Raw genomic sequence first — 24,565 nt, 5'->3', positions numbered from 1 at the left:
CTTATCCCCCCCTTCTTCCTCCTTTTCTTCCTGCTTCCTTCCTGCCCCCCTCCCTGATTCCTGATAGGAGACCCTTTTCAAAATGATCCCTTTGCAAAGCAGCCGCCCGCCTCCACAGGTATTTATTTGGGGGAAGAAGAGACTGCTTTATTTTCAACATGCACACGCATTCTACACACAGTAAAATACTACTTAAACTCTGAAAGCGTACAAAGGTAACCAAATGGTCCTGTAGGGGTCATCCCTATGTTCCCCAGGTTATATGTTCCCCAGGTTCTATGTTCCCCAAGTTCTATGTTCCCCACTTACCTTAGGGTTTAGGGTTAGCATTAGGTTTCTGGTTTAAGGACTTCAGTGTTATGTACTATACAATTGTATGTATAAGTACAGAACAAAGAATGTTTGTTTTTGCCATCTTTGTTGAAGAGTCTGAGCAATTATGTTTTAGTGTATTTTATGCCAGTGTTAATTTGATAGTTTAAGTAGCCTAGGCAGGCCTAAAGTTCAATGGATTGTTCAAAGACTGAGCTTAAATCTGAATTTGCTACTAAAAGTAACACTAAGACTAAGTTGCTAAAATACTTTTTTTGATCAAGACAAGTACAGCGGCCTTGTGTTGTTGTTTACTTGTACAGTAAACATAACTGTGGTTTCCCGCATCACACTTCCCTCTTCAGTGACATTGAGGAGTTTCACTTCTCTAATCAACGCTGGGAACCACTAGATTGATGACAGAAATCAGCCTTTTTCAACCCACAGTATTGCTCATGTTGAACGTGGATGAAAATAAGTTTGTCTTACACGGATAAAGATTTGTGTTCACGGTTGAAGTACTGTCAGTATAACACAGGATTTTAAGGGGTCATCCCTATGTTCCCCAGGTTCTATGTTCCTCACTTACCTTAGGGTTTAGGGTTAGCGTTAGGTTTCTGGTTTAAGGACTTCAGTGTTTTGTACTATACAATTGTATACAAGTACAGAAACGTTTGTTGAAGAGTCTGAGCAATTATGTTTTAGTTTATTTTATGCCAGTGTTAATTTGTAGTTGGCTAAGACTAGATAGTTTAAGTAGCCTAGGCAGGCCTAAAGTTCAATGGATTATTAAAAAGCTTAAATCAGAATTTGCTACTAAAAGTAACACTAAGACTAAAGGTGGCCTTACACTAGCCGATAATCGGGCATTTTTTGACGCTCGGGGGGTGCCCGACTCAATCGATCTGCTCGGGGCGCGATCGGGATCGACCCGATCAACATCAAGCATGTTTGATATTTGCTCTGCCCCGCTCCGATTATCCTGTAGTGTGTGGCGCTATCAGATTTCAGATTGAAAAGAATCGGCTAGTGTAAGGCCACCTTAAGTTGCTAAAATACTTTTAGTCTTACTAGAATTACTAAAATTACTAGGTTAGGTTACTGGTTTAGGTTTATTCTAAGTGGGGAACAAAGAACGTTTTTTGCATGGTGGGGAACATAGAACCTGGGGAACATAGGTATGCTCCCGATTTTAACAGGATAATAGATGCTTGCTTGTTGTTTAATTTGTTGTTCAGCTCATAATTATCATGAAGTTATTTTCAAGCGGTTCTGAGACCACTCCCCCTTTTCTGTCACCTATTGGAAGTCGTCCCACTATAGCACAAACTCTCCTCGACCCGTCTTGCATTCCAAGAAAGACCAGAGTAAATATTCATAAACGGCAACGGCAATATTATTGAACACGTGAGGTTAAAGAGACTGATATTTGCTTCCTGACCTCTGACCTCTCTCTCACCCATGCCTGCGTTTACATAGACTTTACTCTGACCTCTTAGCATAATTAGCTGACCCGGCTGGCCATAGAACAACATTAATGAGATGTGTAATGTTGCTACAGTATCAACCGCCTGTTTCTCGTTATAGTCCCACATAATAATATAATAATAACACGCAGACGTTTGTTTAAAATGTTTGTCAACGTTTTGCAACCTGGAGATTCGTTGAGCCACTTCAGGACTGTTGTGGGTTCATGATGATGAATAACCCTCAACTCTTTTATTGCTATGTACGAACATATTCGTACAGACCTTTACACACGTTTCTAAATGGGGTCCTAGGATCCGTTGTGGCATTAACCCATTTTGGGGCGGGAACCCCTTTTGGTGTTAGCATTATGTTATGCTTTAGCTATTGAAAAATAGCAGATCTACAAGCTCATCAGCTTGTAGGTCTGCTATTTTTGAAAAATCGAAGAACGACTGACATAGAAACATAGCTTTTTCAGAAAACTGTCAGGATGTAGAAGACATTTTTTAGAATCTGATCTCAGGTCAAAATGGGTTAACACCCTTGTCGCCATGACCCGCGGCACCACGGGTTATCATAATTACCCTTTGATCGCCGAACCCGCGGTGCCGTGGGTAATAAGCTTTATATCAAAATCGACCGGCAGAAGCCAAGCACATACCTCTACTGCGCCCAGGTTGCTAGGCAGGTTGCTATGTCCCTCCAGGCACAAGGCGAACTGCGCGCAGAAGCAAAGATTTGAGTTAAAAACGTTCGCTCTGAAAGAATATATAGAATATATATATTCAATGATTTCCGCCACATTTTCACGATTTTTCAAAAATAGCGGACCTACAAGCTCGTAGTGCGGCACTCGGTTCCGCGCTATGAGCTGAAGGTGTGGGTTATCGGTGAAATTTACAACGTCACGTGACGGTAACCAGCCAATCAGTATTGGGACTATTTTAGAACTGCTATTTTTCAATAGCTAAAGTATAACATAATGCTTAAAACACCAAAAGGGATTCGATTCCCATCCTGAATGGGTTTAAACAGTTCCATTTTGAAATGAGCAAAGTAGCAGCTCATCACAACGTGGTACTAACCAGTAATATCTGAACACCAGCTGACTGACGTCTGCCGTCTTTCCCTCAGATCCTTTCGGGGGAGATCCCTTCAAAGAAACGGATCCCTTCAAGACCTCGTCCGAAGATTTCTTCAAGAAAACCACGAAGCCAGATCCGTTCTCCACGGCGGACCCCTTCAGTAAAAGTGCTACGTTACCCACTAAGGTCTGTTTGTTATGTGGATTATCGGACAAGAATTTTGAATAATTGGACTGCATGGGGTATAGTCTAGAAGTTAGAGAGGTGCATCTGTGAGAAGAAGGAAAAGTGAATGAGCAGGTCGTCCAATGATCCCTGGGTCAGCGGTTCGAATCCCGGCTCCTCCTGTCCACATGTGGAAGTGTCCTTGGGCAAGACACTGAACCCTACACTGCCTCCAATGAGTCGGTCGGTGTGAGCTCGCCACCATTGGTGTGTGAATGTGGGAAGTGAGGACGCTGGCGTCGACTGTTTGCCGCTTCACCTCCCAATGTATGAATGAATGAACCATTGTAAAGCACTTGGAAAAGCGCTATGAAAATGCAATTCATTATTATCGTCAAGTAGCATTGGTGGGCTACTGAACAAGGCACTCCTAGCATATTCAGACACTCTTCAACCATGCAACACTGAGCTGTGTTGTGGTTTCACACCAGTAGCTTCCAGGTGTGAATGTGAAGCAACATGTGTCCGTTTAGAGAGCATGTATGGACACAAGCCTCAGTGTAGAGATGTGGCGCGCCTGTGGCTCACTCTAGTCTAGGAAAAAGATAAAATCGGCTTCCCATCGGGGTGCATACTTACTTAGTTTAGACTAGTCATTGGTTAGACATGGGTTAAGGTTAGGTTTAGGTGTGCTGCCCCGTGGGAGGTTAGGTTTAGGGTGAGGGTTTGAGATAGGTTGTAGTTGTAGGACTAATGACTGGTCTAACCAATGACTAGTGTAAACCAAAAACTGTCTAAACTAACTAACTAGTTTAGACACAGTGCAATGCATGTTGGGTTACGGGTGGGACAAAGACAATACATATGGCAGAGATGGTAGGGAGCAATGCCAATAGCGTGGCGCCAATAGCGTAGTGCGTTATGGAGCTGGTGGCTACTGACGTGTGATAATTAGAGATGGAATGGACGCAACCATAGCAATGCAAAGTGGAAAGTGGGGGCAGTGATAGCGGTTGCGCGATAACTCCACTTCCGCCACTTTCCCCTTGTAAGATAAGATTGTAGTTAAAGGTCCATACTGGTCTAAACATTTCATTTCATCTAATCACAGCTTCGCACATGAGCATAGAAATTAGAAAATGCTCTTCTGTTGATTGTTTCATTTTTAGAGGTAGTGGTTGTCGTATATTTGCTATTCTGTCCTCAGTCACTAAAATGTTAACAAACATACCTGATTAATTGAGTCAATGTTAAATTAACAAAACTGTGCCGTTAATAAGTCACAGACATTTGAATTTATTTTGAAAAAAATCAATCTTATCCAGTAATTGTCAAATCAATGAGATACAATCTGCTTTCTAACACAACAATAGCGTAATGATGCAATAAACTGTAGTGTGTTGGATTAGCTATTTCAAGCAGGTTTCAAATCTCTGCAGTTAAATTTACTTACTACGTACGACGTACTGAAATGAAATGTACTTCCATGAAGACTACACAAACCACAGTATATAATGTCAAGCATAACGTGAGTTGTTGTCAGAAAGTTAAGCATGCCAGACAACAGTGTGTTCCTTTACCTTCAGATTGCCTTTCAGTAAGAATATAAAAAAACGTTGAATATTACGTGTGATTATTTGCAATAAGCTATTGCTAACACATCTTCCGATGCTTCCCACAGCCGCCCGGTCACTTTACAGGCAGCGACCCGTTCTCTTCAACCAGTCCAAAACCAGGAAGGCCAGGTAGGAAGTCTTCTGTTAATCTGTCTGTCTGTCTGTCTGTCTGTCTGTCTGTCTGTGGTTTTCTGCATACACTATACAACATGTCTGTCTGTCTGTCTGCCACTAGCCTGGAACTCACCTATGCTTTTTATGGCATAGTTTCTCCCGGCAGGATCCGCCGGGAGAAACTATGCGCAGCTGCGCGACATGAGACTAATTACTTAGAGCGACAGAAAGAGACAGGAGTGTGTGTGTGTGTACATGTGTGTGTGTGTGTGTGTCAATTTAACAAAGGTGCAGACGATCAGAAATCGGCAGAGAGTGAGATGTTTGCGCTACTCTATGCCGAATTGAAGTGGACTCGGACTTTTTTTCTCCCTGAAAAAAAAACGTCTGGGTTTCTGAGGCTAGTCTGCCACTGGTTTTCTGCATACACTAACACTATACACTTTTCCCCCTTTCATTCAGTCTATCATCAGAGAATAGACCACCTGTTAGGTTTACATCCATGAGTATTATGCATTTCAGAATAAACATAGTTTCATGTAGGACCTCCCATCCCATTCATGCCTTTTTTACACCAATTATTTTACTGTAACAGGGTACGGGTTGTGTTAAAACGTTAATAACTCTTGATCTAAATCATTCCGTTCAATTCTAAGCAAAGATTATGTGTCAGACGGCCCACCGCGGTCCCGTCGCTAGTCGCGGTAGAATTAATCATACCTCCCGTTGTTGTCGATCGGCTCTAGAGTGTTTTGGCTACATCTAGCTGCTTCAGCCACATCCGGGATAACATCCGGTCCGTCGGTAAAAGTGCTCCGCTGCTAATAAATAAATCGCCGGGCGCTCTGATTTAATGGATTAAATAACCCCGGGCGTTCGGGGTGTTAATGTGATGAGTTGGTGTCCTTCATTTTCTGTTTAAGCCTTCCGTTTTGAACTGCTCTAATGTGTTGCCTAATAGATCACTGTTCCATTTTCTGCTCTAATGTGCCACAAAGCACAAGCTGTGTGTGTGTGTGTGCGTGTGCGTGCGTGCGTGTGCAGTGTGCACCTATGGGTTCATATTCTCAAATGGGTAGCCCACCTCTGCAGAATGAACACAGGGGAAACCCAGATGCCTGGCATCAGTCAGAGCCAGGGCTGCTCGTAAAAGACCAACCAACAAAGTCTCAATCGGTCGCCTGTGCTCCACTCGAGCGCAAGAAAAGCCCTTTCATTTTCCCCAGGATATTAATCTAGTCCACACCAACACATACACACTGGGTTCTGTAGGGGGGGCACCGCGGCAGCCCTGGAATGCCGCTCTGTGATTGCAGGAACACTATAGCCTCTCTCACTACAGAGACAGCACTCACTGTTTCCACCGGGTCGGGTTCCCATGTTGGTCTGCCTATTAAACCATGCATGGCCGCGGAGGAAAGGTGTCATATCCGTTGACTCTGTGTCATTATTGGTTCTTAAAGGTCACCCCCCCCACCCACACACACACACACGTACACACACGTACACGCACGCACGACAGATTCATACTAAAGCTACTTTTGCTACTTTTCATCTCCTCCCAGCATGCACGGTCAGGACCTGGACGAATTAGTGACGTCTCGATTGGGGCAAATCAAGTCAAACAAAGCAAGACTAGTCACATCTGACCCAGAAATATCACCTGATTTCAACCAACATAAATTCTGCCCATTAAGACGGACGTCACAGAGAGTCCGATCGAGGCCAGATCAACTTAAGTCATGTCATAACTAGTCAGATCTGGCCCAGAATATTATTTAAACTGGTGAAGACGTCCTGGAAATGATGTAAAGATCATCCCCATGTGGGCTGTGATCTGGCCTAGTCCTGAACGTAAAGATCATCCCCATATGGGCTGTGATCTGGCCTAGTCCTGAACGTAAAGATCACCCCCATATTGGCTGTGATCTGGCCTAGTCCTGAACGTAAAGATCATCCCCATATGGGCTGTGATCTGGCCTAGTCCTGAACGTAAAGATCATCCCCATATGGGCTGTGATCTGGCCTAGTCCTGAACGTAAAGATCATCCCCATATGGGCTGTGATCTGGCCTAGTCCTGAACGTCACCGGAGTCACCAGAGGACGTCATCATTCCGTTATCATGACGTCATTTGGCTTGCTGGGAGCTGTGTTCATCTCCTTCAATAAATGATCTTGCATCGTGGCTATGAGTGTGTTTTTCTTCACTTTTTAGACCTATTTTCCAAGGTCAGCAGCACATCATCAATGCTGGCGTACTGTATACGTGCACCCTTCTCCTGTTTGTTTGACTGTATATTCATCCTCCTAACACTGAACCAATTAAAGACAAATACATTTTTACCAGCTGCTTCGTAGAAGCGGCAGGTCAGTGTTTACCTGGGAAACCTGGGAAACCGGTAGACGGACACCGCTAGTCTTTCTGCTGAGTGTTGCCAAGTCTGCATATTTCCAGCCTAACGTGGATTCATTCACAGTTGCATGCCTGGTTTGGTTTTTTGGAGGCTTAGCTTATTTCTGTCACGACAGTTGCCACCACTGGCAACAACCCATAACATCCCATCGTCTGCACGGCATGGCTAGTCGAGCAGTTCTGATTGGCTGCCTCGTCTCCAGCCATGTTGCCTCAGAATTCTTTAGGGTCACTAATTTGAGCATAACAGCGGAGCGCAGCTAAAAAGTGGCATAACGTCAGCAGCAGACCCACAGATAATAATAATGCAGCTGGTAATTCATTGATTTAATCAATCTTCCGCCGTAGTCTGAAGACCCACCTTTTCAGACTCCATCATGGCCCATAGCACTTATCCTACCCCCTTAGATAGCACTTTTAGACTTGGATAGCATTTGAAACAGACTTATAGCATGTCATGTAGACAGCACAATAATTGCATTGTATGTAGTCATAGCACATCATAGTACATATGTATAGCATAGCATAGTATATATGTATAGTTTATATGTATAGTGTCATTATATAGATATGTTCTAGTTACGTTCTTAGCTTACGCATGTTTCATGATAAATGCATTTTATATGTGATGTATTCCCATGCTTTTGTTCTTGCCTAATGTAAAGCGCTCTGGATTAAGAGCGTCTGCTAAATGCCTAAATTGTAAATTGTAATTGTAATCAATTTGGGCTTGTTTTATATACTTCTTATTTTTCAGATGTCTTTGGAACGATGTCTTTGGACCCCTTTGGCAGCAGTTCGTTCAGCAGCAGCAGCAGTAACAGCACGGGGGGCTTCGGTAACAGCACGGGGGGCTTCAGTAACAGCACGGGGGGCTTCGCAGACTTCAGCCACATGTCCTCCAAGCCCAGAGACCCTTTCGAAGGAGGCCGGGCCAGCTGGCTTCCAGATTACCAGAAGGTACCGACCCGATCCGTCCACAAAGACAGATTTAAAACACGTCTGACCACCATGAAATAAACTGACCGGGATGACCGGCTTTAACTCATGTAGGCCTGCCGTCGAAATTTAAAAAAATGTCTTCTAAATCGTGACAACTTTCTGAAAGATTTGAGGCACATTTTAACGATTTTTCAAAAATAGCAGACCTACAAGTTCATAGCACGGCACTCAGTGCCGCGCTATGAGCTTGTAAATCTGCTATTTTTCAACAGCTAAAGCATAACATAATGTTTAAAACACCAAAAGGGGTTCCCACCCAAAATGGGTTAATGCCATATTTAGTTTTGCTCGTTATATCTGTGTCGGTTATGATTCGGAAGATATAAACGAGGGTCTAGTCTTTGTTTTAAGCATTGTGTTATACTTTAGCTACTGAAAAATACCAGATCTACAAGCTCATAGCGCGGCACCGAGTGCCGTGCTACAAGCTTGTAGATCTGCTATTTAAAAAAAAAAAACGTGAAAATGTTGCGCAAATCTTTGAATATCTATTCTTTCAGAGCGAACGTTTTTAACTCAAATCTTTGCTTCTTGGGGGTCCCTAGTGGAGCAACATATTTTCAGATGGGGGTCGCGGCCAATTACATATACGTTTGGTGTTCCTTCACATTAAATAGTTTGAGCACCACTGATACAGAAACATAGGTTTTCCAGAAAGCTGTCATGATTTTAGAAGACATTTTTTGAATTTTGACCTCAGGTCTCAATGGATTAACCCATTTTGGGCGGGAACCCCTTTTGGTGTTAGCATTATGTTATGCTTTAGCTATTGAAAAATAGCAGATCTACAAGCTCATAGCGCGCCACCGAGTGGCGCGCTATGAACTTGTAGGTCTGCTATTTTTGAAAAATCGAAGAACCACTGACATAGAAACATAGCTTTTTCAGAAACCTGTCAGGATGTAGAAGACATTTTTTGAATTTTGACCTCAGGTCTCAATGGATTAACCCATTTTGGGCGGGAACCCCTTTTGGTGTTAGCATTATGTTATGCTTTAGCTATTGAAAAATAGCAGATCTACAAGCTCATAGCACGCCACCGAGTGGCGCGCTATGAACTTGTAGGTCTGCTATTTTTGAAAAATCGAAGAACCACTGACATATAGAAACATAGCTTTTTCAGAAAACTGTCAGGATGTAGAAGACATTTTTAGAATCTGATCTCAGGCCTAAATGGGTTAAAATAGAATTCAAGGGACATCCGGCTAGCGCAGAGGAAAGTTTCCTGCCCAGTGCCGCAGGTATTTGAACCGTCCGCCGTGCATCCGGCTTGGCTCGGTGCTTCAACAAACAGAACATTTGGGTGTGTTCTCGGGGGGGAGCCGGGCGGGGAGGAGGGGGGGTGCAATCTCTGTTGCTGCGCTAGTAGTCTTGCGTGGCCAGACTCGCGTTGCCTCTCACAATTTTCAAATGCTTCCGTTATACAGTCTGGAGCAACGGGAGCTCTGACAATTTAGGCATTTAGCAGACGCTCTTAATCCAGAGCGACTTACATTAAGCAATAACAAAAGCATGGCAATACATCATACATAAGAAGTAGTTATCATGAAACATGCGTAAGCTAAGAACGTAACAGTGGAGTATCTATATAATGAAACTATATAACTATACATACTATACGATACTATACTATACATGTACTATAAACGCGAGACTACTGCACTATAGCGACTCCCACAAGTTGATTCAGGGGCGACTGTTTAGCACGATGCGGAACTATACACTATACTAGAAGTATAGGGTGTAGCTATGCCTCCCTGTGAAACCTGTCAGTCAGGTGAAAAAGGCATGTGTATCAAAGGAGACGCCTTCCACATGAACAACTGTAGCGGTTAGCAGTGATAGGGATTAGGGACTCCACGTGTGTGTGTGGGGGTGTGTGTGTGTGGGAGGGGGGGGGGACTAAATTGGGAGAAAAAGGGTTGCAAGGATACCTGGCTCACGAGAGGTTTGCCTGGTTGCAATATTGACTTAAGGTATAGAGGATAGAAAAAGCGATAGAAAAAGCGATAGAAAAAAGCGATAGAAAAAGCGGTTTGAAAAAAGCGATAGAAAAAGCGATAGAAAAAAGCGATAGAAAAAAGCGATAGAAAAAGCGATAGAAAAAGCGACAAAAAAGCGATAAAAAATCAATAGAAAAAAGCGATAGAAAAAGCGATAGAAAAAGCGATAGAAAAAGCGATAGAAAAAAGCGTTAGAAAAAAGCGATAGAAGAAGCGATAGAGAGAGAGAGAGGTCCTTGTCAAACCAACTGTCCCAGTCAAGGCAGCCATCATACACTCTCCTCTGCAGTTCAAAGCGAGTACGTCCTCCTCTCTCACCCATCATGTACTGCATGTGTGTCTTCTTCTTCTTCTGCAGCCAGGGTTTGTGGACGACCCTTTCAGCAGGAAGAATGACACGCCGGCTCTACCACCGAAGAAGAGTGTTCCTCCTAGGCCCAAACCTCCTAGCGGTGAGTCACAGTGTTCCTCCTAGGCCAGTTGGTTTTCAACCTCTTTCTTCATTTCCCCTGGAGTTCCCCCGTCTCCCGTATTGAGATGATTTGGATCATGTTTTCAGGCAGTACACATTATGTGTCCATTCTCTAGTATTCTCCGTTGTCGTCCAATATACACGCCAAACAATGTGCTCGGATGTAATAGCCATAGTGAAAATTTGGGAGAGAGATTGAAGCACTTTCAACTTTTATTTTGTTTTTTATGTGCTGTGTATGTCATAATATCAGGTAAGCCAAAAGGGGGGAAAAAACAAGGTTCCTTATTTAATAATAATGCATCATTTTAGGCATGTAACGATATATCGTATATCGATATATATCGATATTATATCCCGACGATATGTATCGATTTATTAAAAATAAAAAGGGGGGCTAGTGTGTGATATGAAATGTGAGCTGTAATCATATTCCATCATATTCACATGCTTTTGGAGAGAAATGAGACAGACTCCATGCAGTCACTTTCAGTAGTAGAGGCCTGCAGAGGGGAGCTGTATGTGTCTGTGACACAGGTGATGGTCGTTATTGATGCTCATTAATACATCAAGGAAGGCAATTATGTTTCTGAACTGTCAAATAGGTCTACATCTATCCTAAGATGCCATCAAAGAAAACTTTTTTTTACATTTTAAGCATGTTTACAGAAATTAAGTAATTTTACATGAAAAGTAATGCTACTTTTGCAATGTAGTTAAATAAAAATTGTGAAAAAAGCTTGGGGGGAAGATAAATCACACATAAAAAAAAGGAAAATAATTGTGTTGAAGATATCGTGAAAAATCGTATCGTGAACCTCATATCGTGATACATATCGTATCGTGAGTTGAGTGTATCGTTACATGCTTAATCATTTTTGTCAAGTGATTACATACAACCCTAATATGAATTGGTCTTAATGGTGAGCGTTTTTCCACTCTGTAGACATTGCTTTGGGCAGAAACAGGGCGTCACAGTGTAAGTATGTTAAACCACCACGTGACGTGACATGGCGTGACGTGACGTTCCTCCCTAGCCATAGTAACCCTGTCTGCACATTTTGCCCAGCAAGGGCGAAATCCAAAAGAGCCGGCCGGCCGGCCCGCCGGCCGCTTCGATAGGCCGCCTGGTCCGTGGCGGGCCGACCGGCTCCCGGCCGCTTCGATAGGCCGGCTGGTCCGTGGCGGGCCGACCGGCTCCCGGCCGCTTCGATAGGCCGGCTGGTCCGTGGCGGGCCGTCTGGTCCGTGGCGGGCCGGCTGGTCCGTGGCGGGCCGGCCGGCTCTTTTGGATTCTGCCCTCCCTCCATTTGCTTCTGATGCACATTTTGTTGTTCCACAAGATATATTACTTACAAAACAGAGCTCTGATAGAATTCTTCTTTAAACTTTTATAATTTAGTTTACTTTATTACTACAGGGGAATTCATAATATTTCTCCTACATCATGTGTTGTGGTACAAGAACATGTGCAAGGAATCCCAGTGAAACTTATGCTTCTGTTAGGACCTGCGATTTGAATCCCAGTGAAATGTATGCTTCTGTTAGGATCTGCGATTTGAATCCCAGGGAAATGTATGCTTCTGTTAGGACCTGTGATTTGAATCCCAGTGAAATGTATGCTTCCGTTAGGACCTGCGATTTGAATCCCAGTGAAATGTAGGCTTCTGTTAGGACCTGCGATTTGAATCCCAGTGAAATGTATGCTTCTGTTAGGACCTGTGATTTGAATCCCAGTGAAATATAATGTATGCTTCTGTTAGGACCTGTGATTTGAATCCCAGTTAAATGTATGCTTCTGTTAGGACCTGTGATTTGAATCCCAGGGTAATGTATGCTTCTGTTAGGGCCTGTGATTTGAATCCCAAGGTAATGTATGCTTCTGTTAGGACCTGCGATTTGAATCCCAGTGAAATATAATGTATGCTTCTGTTAGGACTAGGGCCGGGACTTTAACGCGTTAATTGAGATTAATTAACTACAGAAAAATTAACGCGTTAAAAAAATTAACGCATTTAATCGCACCTTTTTTTTCCACCGCGGAACGTTTCTCACTGGGTGCGTTTCTAGTAGTACTGAATAGGCTGCGGCACGCGAGCAGCAGCAGCAGCAGCAGCAGTTGTTCACTAGGCTACAGCTCCGTCAGAAAGCCCAAACCCAAATGAATCGAATGAAGAAGCCGCTTATATCGCTTTTGCTCCATGGATGGACATTTAGATGTAAAAGCTATCGGATGGACGCGTGGATAGCGGCATGGCTGTGTGCAATGTCAGAAGGAAAGGATCCATTTATGAGCAACGTTAGCTTCTATGCTAGGCTTGCTAGCTGCTTCAGTTTAACATGTCTCACAGACCACCGGAGACGCGGTGATTTCACCACAGCACGAAGCTGTCAAGCTGTCCTCGGTGCGAAACATACTGAAGTAGCAAGCGTGGGTCAGCCCCAACCTCATGTGAAATGTTACCCCCATAATAAAGTTGTTCTCATGCCCCGCCATGTAAAGCACATTTGAGTATTCATATACACACTGAAGACACTATATAGGCACTTGCTGCTCTTGTTTATCTGTTGGGATAAAAAAGTTGTATTGCTTAAAGGGGAATACCACTCATTTTCAACATTTTTCTATGGAGTTGTGTGCACTGGAAATAATAAAGTCCCCCCATTATGTGTTGCCTATAGAACTGGAGGTCTGAAAAAAACAGTAACATTATGAAGTACATTTTTGTGATGTCACTGAGATGTACTTCATAATGTTACTGATTTTTTTCAGACCTCCAGTTCTAGGCAACACAGAATGGGGGGGACTTTATTATATCCACAACAACTCTAAGGTATATTAATGACAGTAAAATGTTGAAAATGAGTGGAATCCCGTAGTCACTATTCACTGGAATACCAAAAAACATTTAAAAAAAAAGGTTTCTCACTGTTCTCGGGTTGAATATTGATATGCGATTAAAATGCGATTAATCGAGATTAATTAACTACAAAGCCTCTGATTAATTAGATTAATTTTTTTAATCGAGTCCCAGCTCTAGTTAGGACCTGTGATTTGAATCCCAGTTAAATGTATGCTTCTGTTAGGACCTGTGATTTGAATCCCAGGGTAATGTATGCTTCTGTTAGGGCCTGTGATTTGAATCCCAGGGTAATGTATGCTTCTGTTAGGGCCTGTGATTTGAATCCCAGGGTAATGTATGCTTCTGTTAGGACCTGTGATTTGAATCCCAGTGAAATGTAGGCTTCTGTTAGGACCTGTGATTTGAATCCCAGTGAAATGTAGGCTTCTGTAAGGACCTGTGATTTGAATCCCAGTGAAATGTATGCTTCTGTTAGGACCTTCTTTTTGCTTCTTAGTCCATGAGCCAGAGCTCCAACATTGGAACGTAAATTATAAATTGAGTGGACAAAACCATACCTATATTAGATTGTTATCACCATGAAACTTCCCCAATTGAGTACTTACACGAAGACAATGATTTATTGGATTACAAATTTTACATTTTTAAATATGCAAATGAGGCATTATATAGGAAAATATGCAAAATAATCGAAAATATGAAAAAGCTACTACTGTGAAGGGTTATCATGTATTAATTTACTTGTATTGATCCTATAAACAGTGTAATATAGATCTGGCTCCTGGACTAAGAACCAAAAATAACTGAACCGGTTCCCATTTGGAACCAACCGGTGGAAAAGGGGTCTCAGAGTTGATCTAACACTCAGGACTTTGCTGTGTATACTAGTCATATAAGGAAGGCTGTTTGTTGTAGGAGTAGTGGATACTGAATGAACTTAGACATTGTATTGGTAGAGTTTGAGAATTACACACAAAATACTGCACACTACAGGCTGATGTATGTTCATCCATCATACTGTATAGGCAGATTAGACACACAGCAGCTCAACTGCACCTCACTATAAACCTCAGATAGAGAGTGTGTGTGTGTGTGTGTGTGTGTGTGTGTGTGTGTGTGTGTGTGTGTGTGTGTGTGTGTGTGTGTGTGTGTGTGTGTGTGTGTGTGTGTGTGTGTGTGTGCGCACGTGCGTGCGTGCGCACTGTGCGTGTGCGAACTCTCTTGAACTCTCTTGCCCCATCATGTTATAGATATTTTTCTACACTTTCTTTTCCACTCTAGTCTGGGCGCTCTGATCTGTAAACAGGAAACCGTGTCATTGTGGGCACAGCGTAGATTGAGCAGCATTTACTGCCAACGTGGGTGACTTACAGATGTACCAAACTGACAAGACACAGAGAGAAGCACAATGAACCACACTATATAGTACTTTCAGTGATTCACCCATTTTGACCTGGGAATGATTCTACAAATGTCTTCTAAATCCTGACAGTTTTCTGAAAAACCCTATGTTTCTATGTCAGTGGTTCTCAAACATTTTCAAGTCAAGGACCCCCAAAAATATATGTAATTGGCCACCGACCCCCATCTGAAAATCTGTTGTTCCAGGGACCTCCCAGAAGCATTTTCACGATTTTTCAAAATTAGCAGACCTACAAGCTCGTAGCGCGGCACTCGGTGCCGCGCTATGAGCTTGTAGATCTGCTATTTTTCAATGGATAAAGTATAACAATGCTTAAAACACCAACACCGGAGTTCCCGCCCAAAATGGGTTAAAGACAATTATAGAAATATTCAGGAAACAAATATCACATTCAACCCTATTTAAGAAAAGGGGGAAAAAGACTTAATCTGTGTTGCTGTGGATTGTAGTTTCTATTTTCAGTTAAAAAATGGCCATGAAAGTGATATAATTGGAGCCACATGGGGTTTTTATGAGTTGAGTTAAATACCCATGCCTTTATAAAAGTTAACAGAGTAGTGGTGATCTGTTAAACAAAACAAAGAAATCTAATTTTAGAAAGGGCCGTCCACACTCCACTTGTACAAAAAGAACAATTTCCACAACATCGTAGTTGTAGAAGCAATGGCCAAATAACGCAATCTTGTTAAATAAACACCACTATAATACTGTAACCACAGCCATTGCTTTAGCACAAAAGGAGGCTACAGTATAGCCTTGATTTGGCTTTATTTCCAACAGTGATCAGGGTAGGAGAAGCGAGGCTATAGGGCTTAGAGTATATATTAATAGAGACGTCACCGGATTTCTCCTCCCATCCACTTGCATTAAGTTGCTCAAATCGCATGAGGCGATTTCACTCCTCCTTCCGGGTAGGAACAGAGTGCATTCTGGGATGGATTGGGCCCAAACACATGAACGCGCTGCCGTTGACTATCATTGCACGCGTTCACGTATGAAACAGCGTTCACGTGTTTGGGCCAGCGCTGCAATACCAAATTCGGCCACTATGTCCATTTCACCTCAGGGTTTCCAGGGTACAGGTGGACGTATTCCTGAACTCACTGTCATCCAGGTGTTCTGACTGCTCAGTGTTCACCATTGTTGTGTTTTACACACAATGTATTCCACCATCCACACCATTGTTGTGTTACACACAATGTATTCCCCCATCCACTCTGTCGGTTGCAGCGCGCAACCACCATGCCTGTCCCCCACCCCCCCCACCCCCCTCTCTGAGTTCTGCCAGCAGTGTTGTTGTCAACCACACCCTGATAAACAACTTCCTGTGTGTGTGTGTGTGTGTGTGTGTGTGTGTGTGTGTGTGTGTGTGCCTGCGTGCCTTATTCTCTCTCTCACACACACACACACACACACACACACACACACACACACACACACACACACACACACACACACACACACACACACACACACACACACACACACACACACACACACACACACACACACACACACACACACACACACACACACACAGGTCAGGTCCCCTCTCATATGCTCTCAAATAACTGACACATGTACAGTATTCTCTCACGGTGTTTGTGTTTCTCCCACTGACTGGACATGATGTGACAATAATAATGTACTGATCACCATCGACAGCTAACAACAGACTGTGTGGACGTGCACTTCATGGTTAGTCCTGACTCACACCTTCGCATCTAGCATACAACATTGATGCATGCTAGATGCATGAGACTTGTTTACTGATGCAAGCTCGCAATGCATTTCCAATGGAAGTCACATTTTGTTTGACACAACATTTGTGTTGTACGGCTTTCGGCTGTGTTTCGACTGCCCCCCCTCCCCCTCATACAACACAAATGTTGTGTCAAACCATGTGACTCCCATTGGAAATGCATTGTGAGCTTGCATCAGTCAATAAGTCTCATGCATCAGCTATACATCAATCTGTTGCGAAGGTGTGAGTCAGGCCTTACAAGTATGAATGTGTTGGGTTATTTTTATTTTGTGTGTGTGTGTGTGTGTGTGTGCGTGTGTGTGTGTGTGCGCGTGTGTGACTGTGCGCGCGTGTGTGTGGGGGGAGATTTACCGACAGCGACTGATTGCCAGATAATAATCGGCTTTGCTCAGAATTCTGGGTGTGAAATGCACAGCTAACCCTGGTGGGTTTATATATCACAACTTCGCTGTGGTTAGCAGCACCTCCTTTGTGCTGTCAATGTTCCCACGCTGATGGCAGAGACTTTTAAGACGGATACTGTATAGATGATGATGAAAATAACAATATTTATTATTTGTTTGATGAGCCTGATCAGATACGCTGCTACACACTATTCAACCACATGTGTGTTACTGTTATGTGGCCACTCTCTCAGTACATACGTACCAGTTAAATGTAATAATATTGTCTTGTATTTCCCCGGTTCTGTAAAGCACTTTGAGGCTACATCTTACGTAATAAGGTGCTATTACAAAATTAAGGTTTATTTATTTTTTGATCGTTTAACCCATTCTGGGCAGGAACCCCTTTTGGTGTTTTAACTAAGCATTGTTATACTTTAGCTATTGAAAAATAGCAGATCTACAAGCTCATAGCGCGCCACCGAGTGGCGCGCTACGAGCTTGTAGGTCTGCTATTTTTTTTTAATCGTGAAAATGTAGTGCAAATCTTTCAGAGCGAACTTTTTTAACTCATATCTTTGTGTCTGGGGGGTCCCAGGAACAACATATTTTCAGATGGGGGTCTGTGGCAAATTACATACAATTTCTGGGGGTCCTTGACATGAAATATTGAGCACCACTGATATAGAAACATGGTTATGTCAGGATTTAGAAGACATTTTTAAAAATGTCGATGTCAGGCCTAAATGGGTTAATACGACATGCATTTGCCCATAATAATATCAAAACCCTTTGTATGTGGAGATGGGTACAATTTACAATTTACAATTTAGGCAATTGGCAGACGCTCTTAATCCAGAGCGACTTACATTAAGCAATAACAAAAGCATGGCATACATCACATATATAAAAAGTAGTTATCATGAATCATGCGTAGACTAAGAACGTAACAGTGGGGTATCTATGTAAACTATACATACTATACTATATAATATATTATACATGTGTACTATAAAGTGCTATGACTACATAAAGTGCAATTCTAGAGCTGTCTACATAACAAGCTATAAGTCTGTTTAAAATACTATCTAAGTCTACATAATGTGCTATCTAAGGGGCTAGGCTGGGTCTGCTGTGCCTGCATGGTGAGATGGTGAACCACACTGTGGGGAGAAACCGTAGAAGCCACTGGGTTCATGCAAAGTGGAAGTGGAAAGCACCACACGCTGGTTGTGGCCTCGTTCACTTATTGGCTTTGGGTGTAATGCAGTGGTGGAAAGTAACTAAGTACATTTGCTTAAGTACAATTTTGATGTATTTGTACTTTACTTGAGTATTTCCAATTTCCAGTACTTTTACTTCTACTCCACTACATCTCGGAGCCAAAATGTGTACTTTTACTCACTGCAATTATTTGAAAACTTTAGTTACTAGTTACTTTGGCGATTTGAAAATAGCCGATCTACAAGCTCACAATGCGTCGCGTTGATTTTCTACACATTTTGAATCTGTGAAATGTGACATTCTGCAATATGAATACTTTTACTTTTAGGTTTTAGTACATTTTGATGCCGATACTTTTGTACTTTTACTCAAGTACATTTTCAATAAGTAAAACAATTGAGTACTTTTTCCACCACTGCTGTGTATGACATAATATCGTATACTCTATATCAGTGGTTCCCCAAACTGTTCAGGTGGAGAGAGACCCAAAAGAGAGATTAGGCGTTTGCCCTGGGGACCCATACTAGAGAAAATCGCAGATCTACAAGCACACAACGTGGTCCGAAGCGACACGTTGCGAGCTTGTTGATCAGTTACTACTTCTATTATTATTTTTATTTATGGAATTTCTTTTTTCCATACTGTTTTTTTTTTATACTGTATATATACAGTATATCTCTGCTGAAACCACTTAACTCCAAAATGTAAAATTTTCAGGAAATTAAAAATATTTATTTATTTTCCAGGAAATGAAGAAAACCTTATATTTTGAAAACAAAGCACTACTGCCTCATCAAAGTTGTGTTGTGACTTTATATATTGTCAATTACTTGCATGAGACAGGGAAGGGGTGGTGACACTGGTGAGGGGGAAGGGGGGAAGAGGTGGTGGAGTTAGTTGCTTTAGCAGACAGTTTGAGGGTCCAATGGAGTTAAGAGCTTTTGTCCCAAGTGCTTTTTATTACTTTTCATTGGTTCAATATTTTCAAAACAACACACAGACATAAAGGGTGTTCAATAGCACTGATTTATGCAAAAGAAGAAAATAAATAAATAATAATAATAATCAAAAAACTCAAAAATGGAGTTGGGTGGTATCCTCCCAACAGCAATGAATATTGATACGGTATGCACACTCAAGCCATGCCATTCTGTTTGTCACATAGTAGGCGTGTGATCGCTGAACAGGCAGGAAGAGAGAGTTCACCAGTGTATCTTATAGCCTGGCACGTGTGGTCCTGAAACCAGTGTGGTTTAGCAAAGGTTCCCACAGCAGGGGAAATTAACCCATTTTGGACTGAAGTCGATAAAAAAGGCTTCTAAATCCTAACATTTTTCTGAAAAACCTATGTTTCTATGTCAGTTGTTCTCAAACATATTCATGTCAAGGAACCCCAAATATATATGACATTGGCCGCTGACCCCCATCTGAAAATATGTAGTTCCAGGGACCCTCTCAGTAGCAAAGATTTGAGTTAAAAACTCGCTCTGAAAGAACATATATTCAAAGATTTCAGGCACATTTTCACGATTTTTCAATAGCTAAATTATAACAATGTTTAAAACACCAAAAGGGGTTCCCACCCAAAATGGCTTAAGAAAGGAGGGCGAGATATGAGAGACAGAGCTAGAGTTTAGAGAGAATGTTATTTTATTTAGAACCTGGAAACATCAGATATGGAATATCTGGTACTGTAGTAGGGCTATCAACACAAATGCATAACGCAGGACGTGAGAAACTATTCTCACACTAATTCAATACTTTCACAATCTCTCCGCGGCCGCCATCAGTGGAAATATGAACTGACTTAACCCATTCTGGGCGGGAACCCCTTTTTGGTGTTTTTAAGCATTGTGTTACACTTTAGCTACTGAAACATAGCAGATCTACAAGCTCATAGCGCGGCACTCGGTGCCGTGCTATGAGCTTGTAGATCTGCTATTTTTTGAAAAATCATGAAAATGTGGCGCAAATCTTTGAATTTCGTGGGGCAGCTGTGGCTCAGGAGGTGGAGCAGAATCCCGGCTCCTCCTGTCCACATGTCGAAGTGTCCTTGGGCAAGACACTGAATTACTACATTGCCTCCAATGAGTTGGTTGGTGTGAGCTCGCCACCATTGGTGTGTGAATGTGGGAAGTGAGGACGCTGGCGTCGACTGTTCACCTCCCAATGTATGAATGAATGAACCATTGTAAAGTGCTTTGAGCACTTGGAAAAGCGCTATAAAAATGCAATTCATTAAAAATGCAATTCATTGAATATATTCTTTCAGAGCGAACATTTTTAACTCAAATCTTTGCTTCTGGGGGGTCCCAGAAATAGTTTGAGCACCACTGACATAGAAACATAGTTTTTTTTAGAAAACTGTCATGTTTTAGAAGACATTTGTAGAAACAAACTTAGGTCTAAATGGGTTAACTCATATCCAGCTAGAATGTGCTCTCCCAGAAACGTGCAGAAAGTGACGTTCTGCATTAAACGGACATTTATTTATGAAAAATCATTTTTATTTACCCTTGTAATGTGTAGAAAAAGGTAATGGCTGGGTTTCCCAAATGCATATGGTGTAAGACTTGTAGTGCTGCACATGCTCAGATGCCCTCTAGGCCGCACACAGAACATAGACATTTCGTGCATAGATGTGCCACGCAATGGTAGGCCTCAGGCCTAAGGCCTACCATATGCGTTTGGGAAACCCAGCCAATGACAAAGACAGCCTTATAGCATTTAGTCCATATGCCAGACAGCCTTATAGCATTTAGTCCATATGCCAGACAGTTATTGAGAAATGTTGGCAATGCTATAAGTACAGTATACACAATGCATACTGTATATACCGGTAATTATGAATAAGAATAAAAATGGTTAAAAGTGAAAATGTCACTGTGGGTCCTTTTAAAAAGGCCACCAGAACGAGGCTGTCTGAGCTGTGGTCTGTCCTCTGGCCTGTCTCTGGGAGGTATGACTGTTAATAATTGTCTTCCGTTGTGTTTCAGGTAAGAGCACTCCAGTGAGCATGTCCGGCGTCAACGACCCGTCCAAACCCTGCGACCCCTTCGGGGGGCCATTCGGGGGCGAAGCTGTCGACCCGTTTCAGAACAAAAAGAACCTGGCGGATCCATTCAGTGGCAAGGACCCTTTCGCCCCGCCCACGGCGTCAAGTTAGTCTTATTGTCCTGTTGTCTTTTACATGATTCTACCCAGGGACGTGCACACATAGGGGGCTTGAGCCCCTGCCCTTTTACCCGTCTGTAAAACTGCTGCCCTCTCCAGACCACGAATGCAGCATTTACTACATGGTGAAAGAAAAGCAAATGCCCCTTTCCATGCCATACTTGCCATACTTTCCTTTCCATGCCATACTGGAAGGCAGCGTTCAGGAGAATTGGCTTTTTTTCACCCCCCGAAGTCTCCTGAACTTGAACGCAGCATTTTGCGTTGGAACAAATTTGTTTAGAAATCCATGTCGTGCACCGCATCTCCACTAGCTAAAAAGTGCATGGTTGAGCCCCGAAACTAGCTGATCTACAAGCTCACAACGCGTCGCAGCGCGACGCGTTGTGAGCTTGTAGATCTGATATTTTCGCTATTTTTGTCCAAAAGTGCCCTTTTACGGGATTACAGCCCCTGCCTCTCTAACACTCTCTGCACACGTCCCTGATTCTACCTCTAGTATATGGGCAGAGCCGGCCTGTTATTTCTCCATATTCTTATGCGTACAGTACACTGTGCTTCATCATTGCATGCCCGTTAAGCAAAGCCTTTGAAGTGTTGTTTTTTTTTTCAGTAGGTGGTGAGAGAGTGTGCAGAGAAATGTAATGCAGGCTGCATGGCACTGCAGAAGTGGTCTTTCTCAGGGGCAGGAAAGGGTGTTAGCCCTTTTTGTGGTTTTTAGATGAGCGTGTGTGTGTGTGTGTGTGTGTGTGTGTGTGTGTGTGTGTGTGTGTGTGTGTGTGTGTGTGTGTGTGTGTGTGTGTGTGTGTGTGTGTGTGTGTGTGTGTGTGTGTGTGTGTGTGTGTGTGTGTGTGTGTGTACGTCCGTGCGTTTGTGTGTGTGCCTGACTCTGTGCGTGCGTGTGTCAGAGAAAATGTAATCACTGTCAGGGTTTCCCCTGGCATGAAGAGACTTGTTGGGTGTTTATAGAAATAGTCAATCATTCTGAACAAACGCTCTTGGGACCCTTAAAGTGAGGAACTCAGCGTTCTCAATATGGAATACTCATCTCAATAGTGTGCAAACTAAGTGTGCAAAATGAGCATGAGATCAAGTAAAATAGTAAGATAATAAACATAAGTTCGATACTTTAAAAGACCAACTATACAAAACCCCTGTGTAGTTTATTTCTCATTTTCATTATTAATTTCACTATCTTTATTGCAGTGATATGATGGAATTTCTTGCTTATAATGCCGTTGTTTTCCCTTCCCTCCCCTTCTCTCTCAGGACCTGACAAAGTCAAGGTAAGACTTTTTGAACAAAGTTTAAGAAGAAAGATTCTCTGTTGTTGTTGATTATTTTTTGCACTATAGACCACTTATCACACTTATCTGTATGCCTGGTAATCAAGAAAATGCACAGGGCAGATATGACCCTGTGCAGATATAATATTCAATCATAGTCCAGTTTTTGGTGAAGAGGTGACCACCGAAACGGTAGTCAGTAAAAACAGGGAGATGTGTTGTGTGTGTGTGGGCGGTGACCACCGTGGCGTGATGTCACCTTGTAGCTTTTGGTGGTCACCTCTTCACCCAAAACTGGACTATGAATAGGCCTTTAGTCTTGTCCGTGTCTTGTGTCTTGTCCGTGTTTACTGGCCGCCCCAATGCATTTCCAATGGAAGTCACATGGTTTGACCAAACATTTGTGTTTGATGCAAACCACAAGACACAAGACGCGGACAGGACAGGTGTCTTTTAGGTGTGAATGAGTCAACAAAATTAACCTCTCTCTCTCTCTCTCTCTCTCTCTCTCTCTGTGTGTGTGTGTGTGTGCAGTTTGGGAACGAGGCGCAGCAGCTGGAGTGGGCGAAGAGGGAGAGTGAGCGAGCGGAGCGCGAGCGTGTGAAGAGACTCCGGCAGCAGGAGCAGGAGGACCTGGAGCTGGCCATCGCTCTCAGCAAGGCCGAGATGTCCAACGCGTGACCTCTGACCTGAGCCTGTCTGTCTGTCCGCCATACACACAGTACTATAGAGACACACAGCACAGCACGTACACACACACACACACACACACACGTGCACACACACACAATACATTCATAGACTACATTCTATACTAATCTCATTATTCGGATGCATAGACTGATACTGTACACAGCCTCACACACACACACACACACACACACACACACACACACACACACACACACACACACACACACACACACACACACACACACACCTCCTCTACATACATTCCCCACACTGAATCACTTAATGAACAATGGGAAGAAAAATATATATATAATAATAATAATAATACTAAACTGAGGTGGGCTGAGCAAAAAAAACAAAAACAAAAATAGAACTGTCTCCCCCACTATGGGACTGTCTCCCCACTATGGGACTGTCTCCCCCACTATGGGACTGGAACTGAATCCAGAGCTTGAGGTTTGATGAAACAAACAAAACAATCACCCATATGATATTCTCTTGTTGACATGAATGGACAGAATGTACGAATAAGGAGAGGTTAAAGGAGAGGTTAAAGGTGAGTCTAGAGAGAGAGAGAGAGCTGCTGGATCCATGCACTGCGTACATGCACTAGAGAGAGGGAGGGTATACAGTATGTGACCCAAATGACGGGCCATACGTCTTATGTCGGAGTATGCCTCTGCTCACTGGCCTGGCCGGACGGAGGACAGACTACAGCTGACTCACTGGACTGGACAGACGACAGACTATAATAGCTGACTCATGTCTAAGCAGTGCTTTGACATTTTTGGTGCTCAGTGTGATGTTTCCTTTCTTTTCGAGCTTTAGTCTCACTGTGGGGAGAAACATTTCTACTATTATGACACTTAAAGGAGCATTCAGTGATTTGGGTGATTTGGAAAAAACCCTGGTCCGCCCCGGTAACAAGATGTGCACATGCACACGCACTACAGTGGGGGGACACGCGACAGGCCAACAGCACACACACCAAGGCCCGCCCCCACTTGATCATGATTGGCGGAAGGCCACTCTCTATCCTGATTGGATGAAGGCTGGGCCACCCAGCCAAAAACGAAACCTAAGGTTTTTTGACCCCCAGGG

At 43.0% G+C, this 24,565-nt stretch overlaps 1 protein-coding gene across 1 annotated transcript in view; it reads left to right on the top strand.

Annotated features, from left to right (window-relative positions):
* The window catches only part of LOC306927359 (epidermal growth factor receptor substrate 15-like 1), a gene marked incomplete at its 3' end in the record, with an annotated part of 62,643 nt that extends 39,191 nt beyond the window's left edge, over positions 1-23,452 (top strand). The window contains exons 21-28 of the mRNA XM_079507070.1: positions 68-118; positions 2,917-3,053; positions 4,717-4,777; positions 7,934-8,136; positions 10,540-10,645; positions 21,308-21,472; positions 22,755-22,771; positions 23,306-23,452. Coding sequence (XP_079363196.1) covers positions 68-118; positions 2,917-3,053; positions 4,717-4,777; positions 7,934-8,136; positions 10,540-10,645; positions 21,308-21,472; positions 22,755-22,771; positions 23,306-23,452 — 887 coding nt within the window. The remainder of the gene's footprint in view (positions 1-67; positions 119-2,916; positions 3,054-4,716; positions 4,778-7,933; positions 8,137-10,539; positions 10,646-21,307; positions 21,473-22,754; positions 22,772-23,305) is intronic.
* Positions 23,453-24,565: the final 1,113 nt, after the last annotated feature.

This window comes from Electrona antarctica (genome assembly GCF_951216825.1).
Source record: "Electrona antarctica genome assembly, chromosome: 7".
Lineage (NCBI taxonomy): Eukaryota > Metazoa > Chordata > Actinopteri > Myctophiformes > Myctophidae > Electrona > Electrona antarctica.
This window is presented reverse-complemented; position numbering and strand designations above follow the sequence as displayed.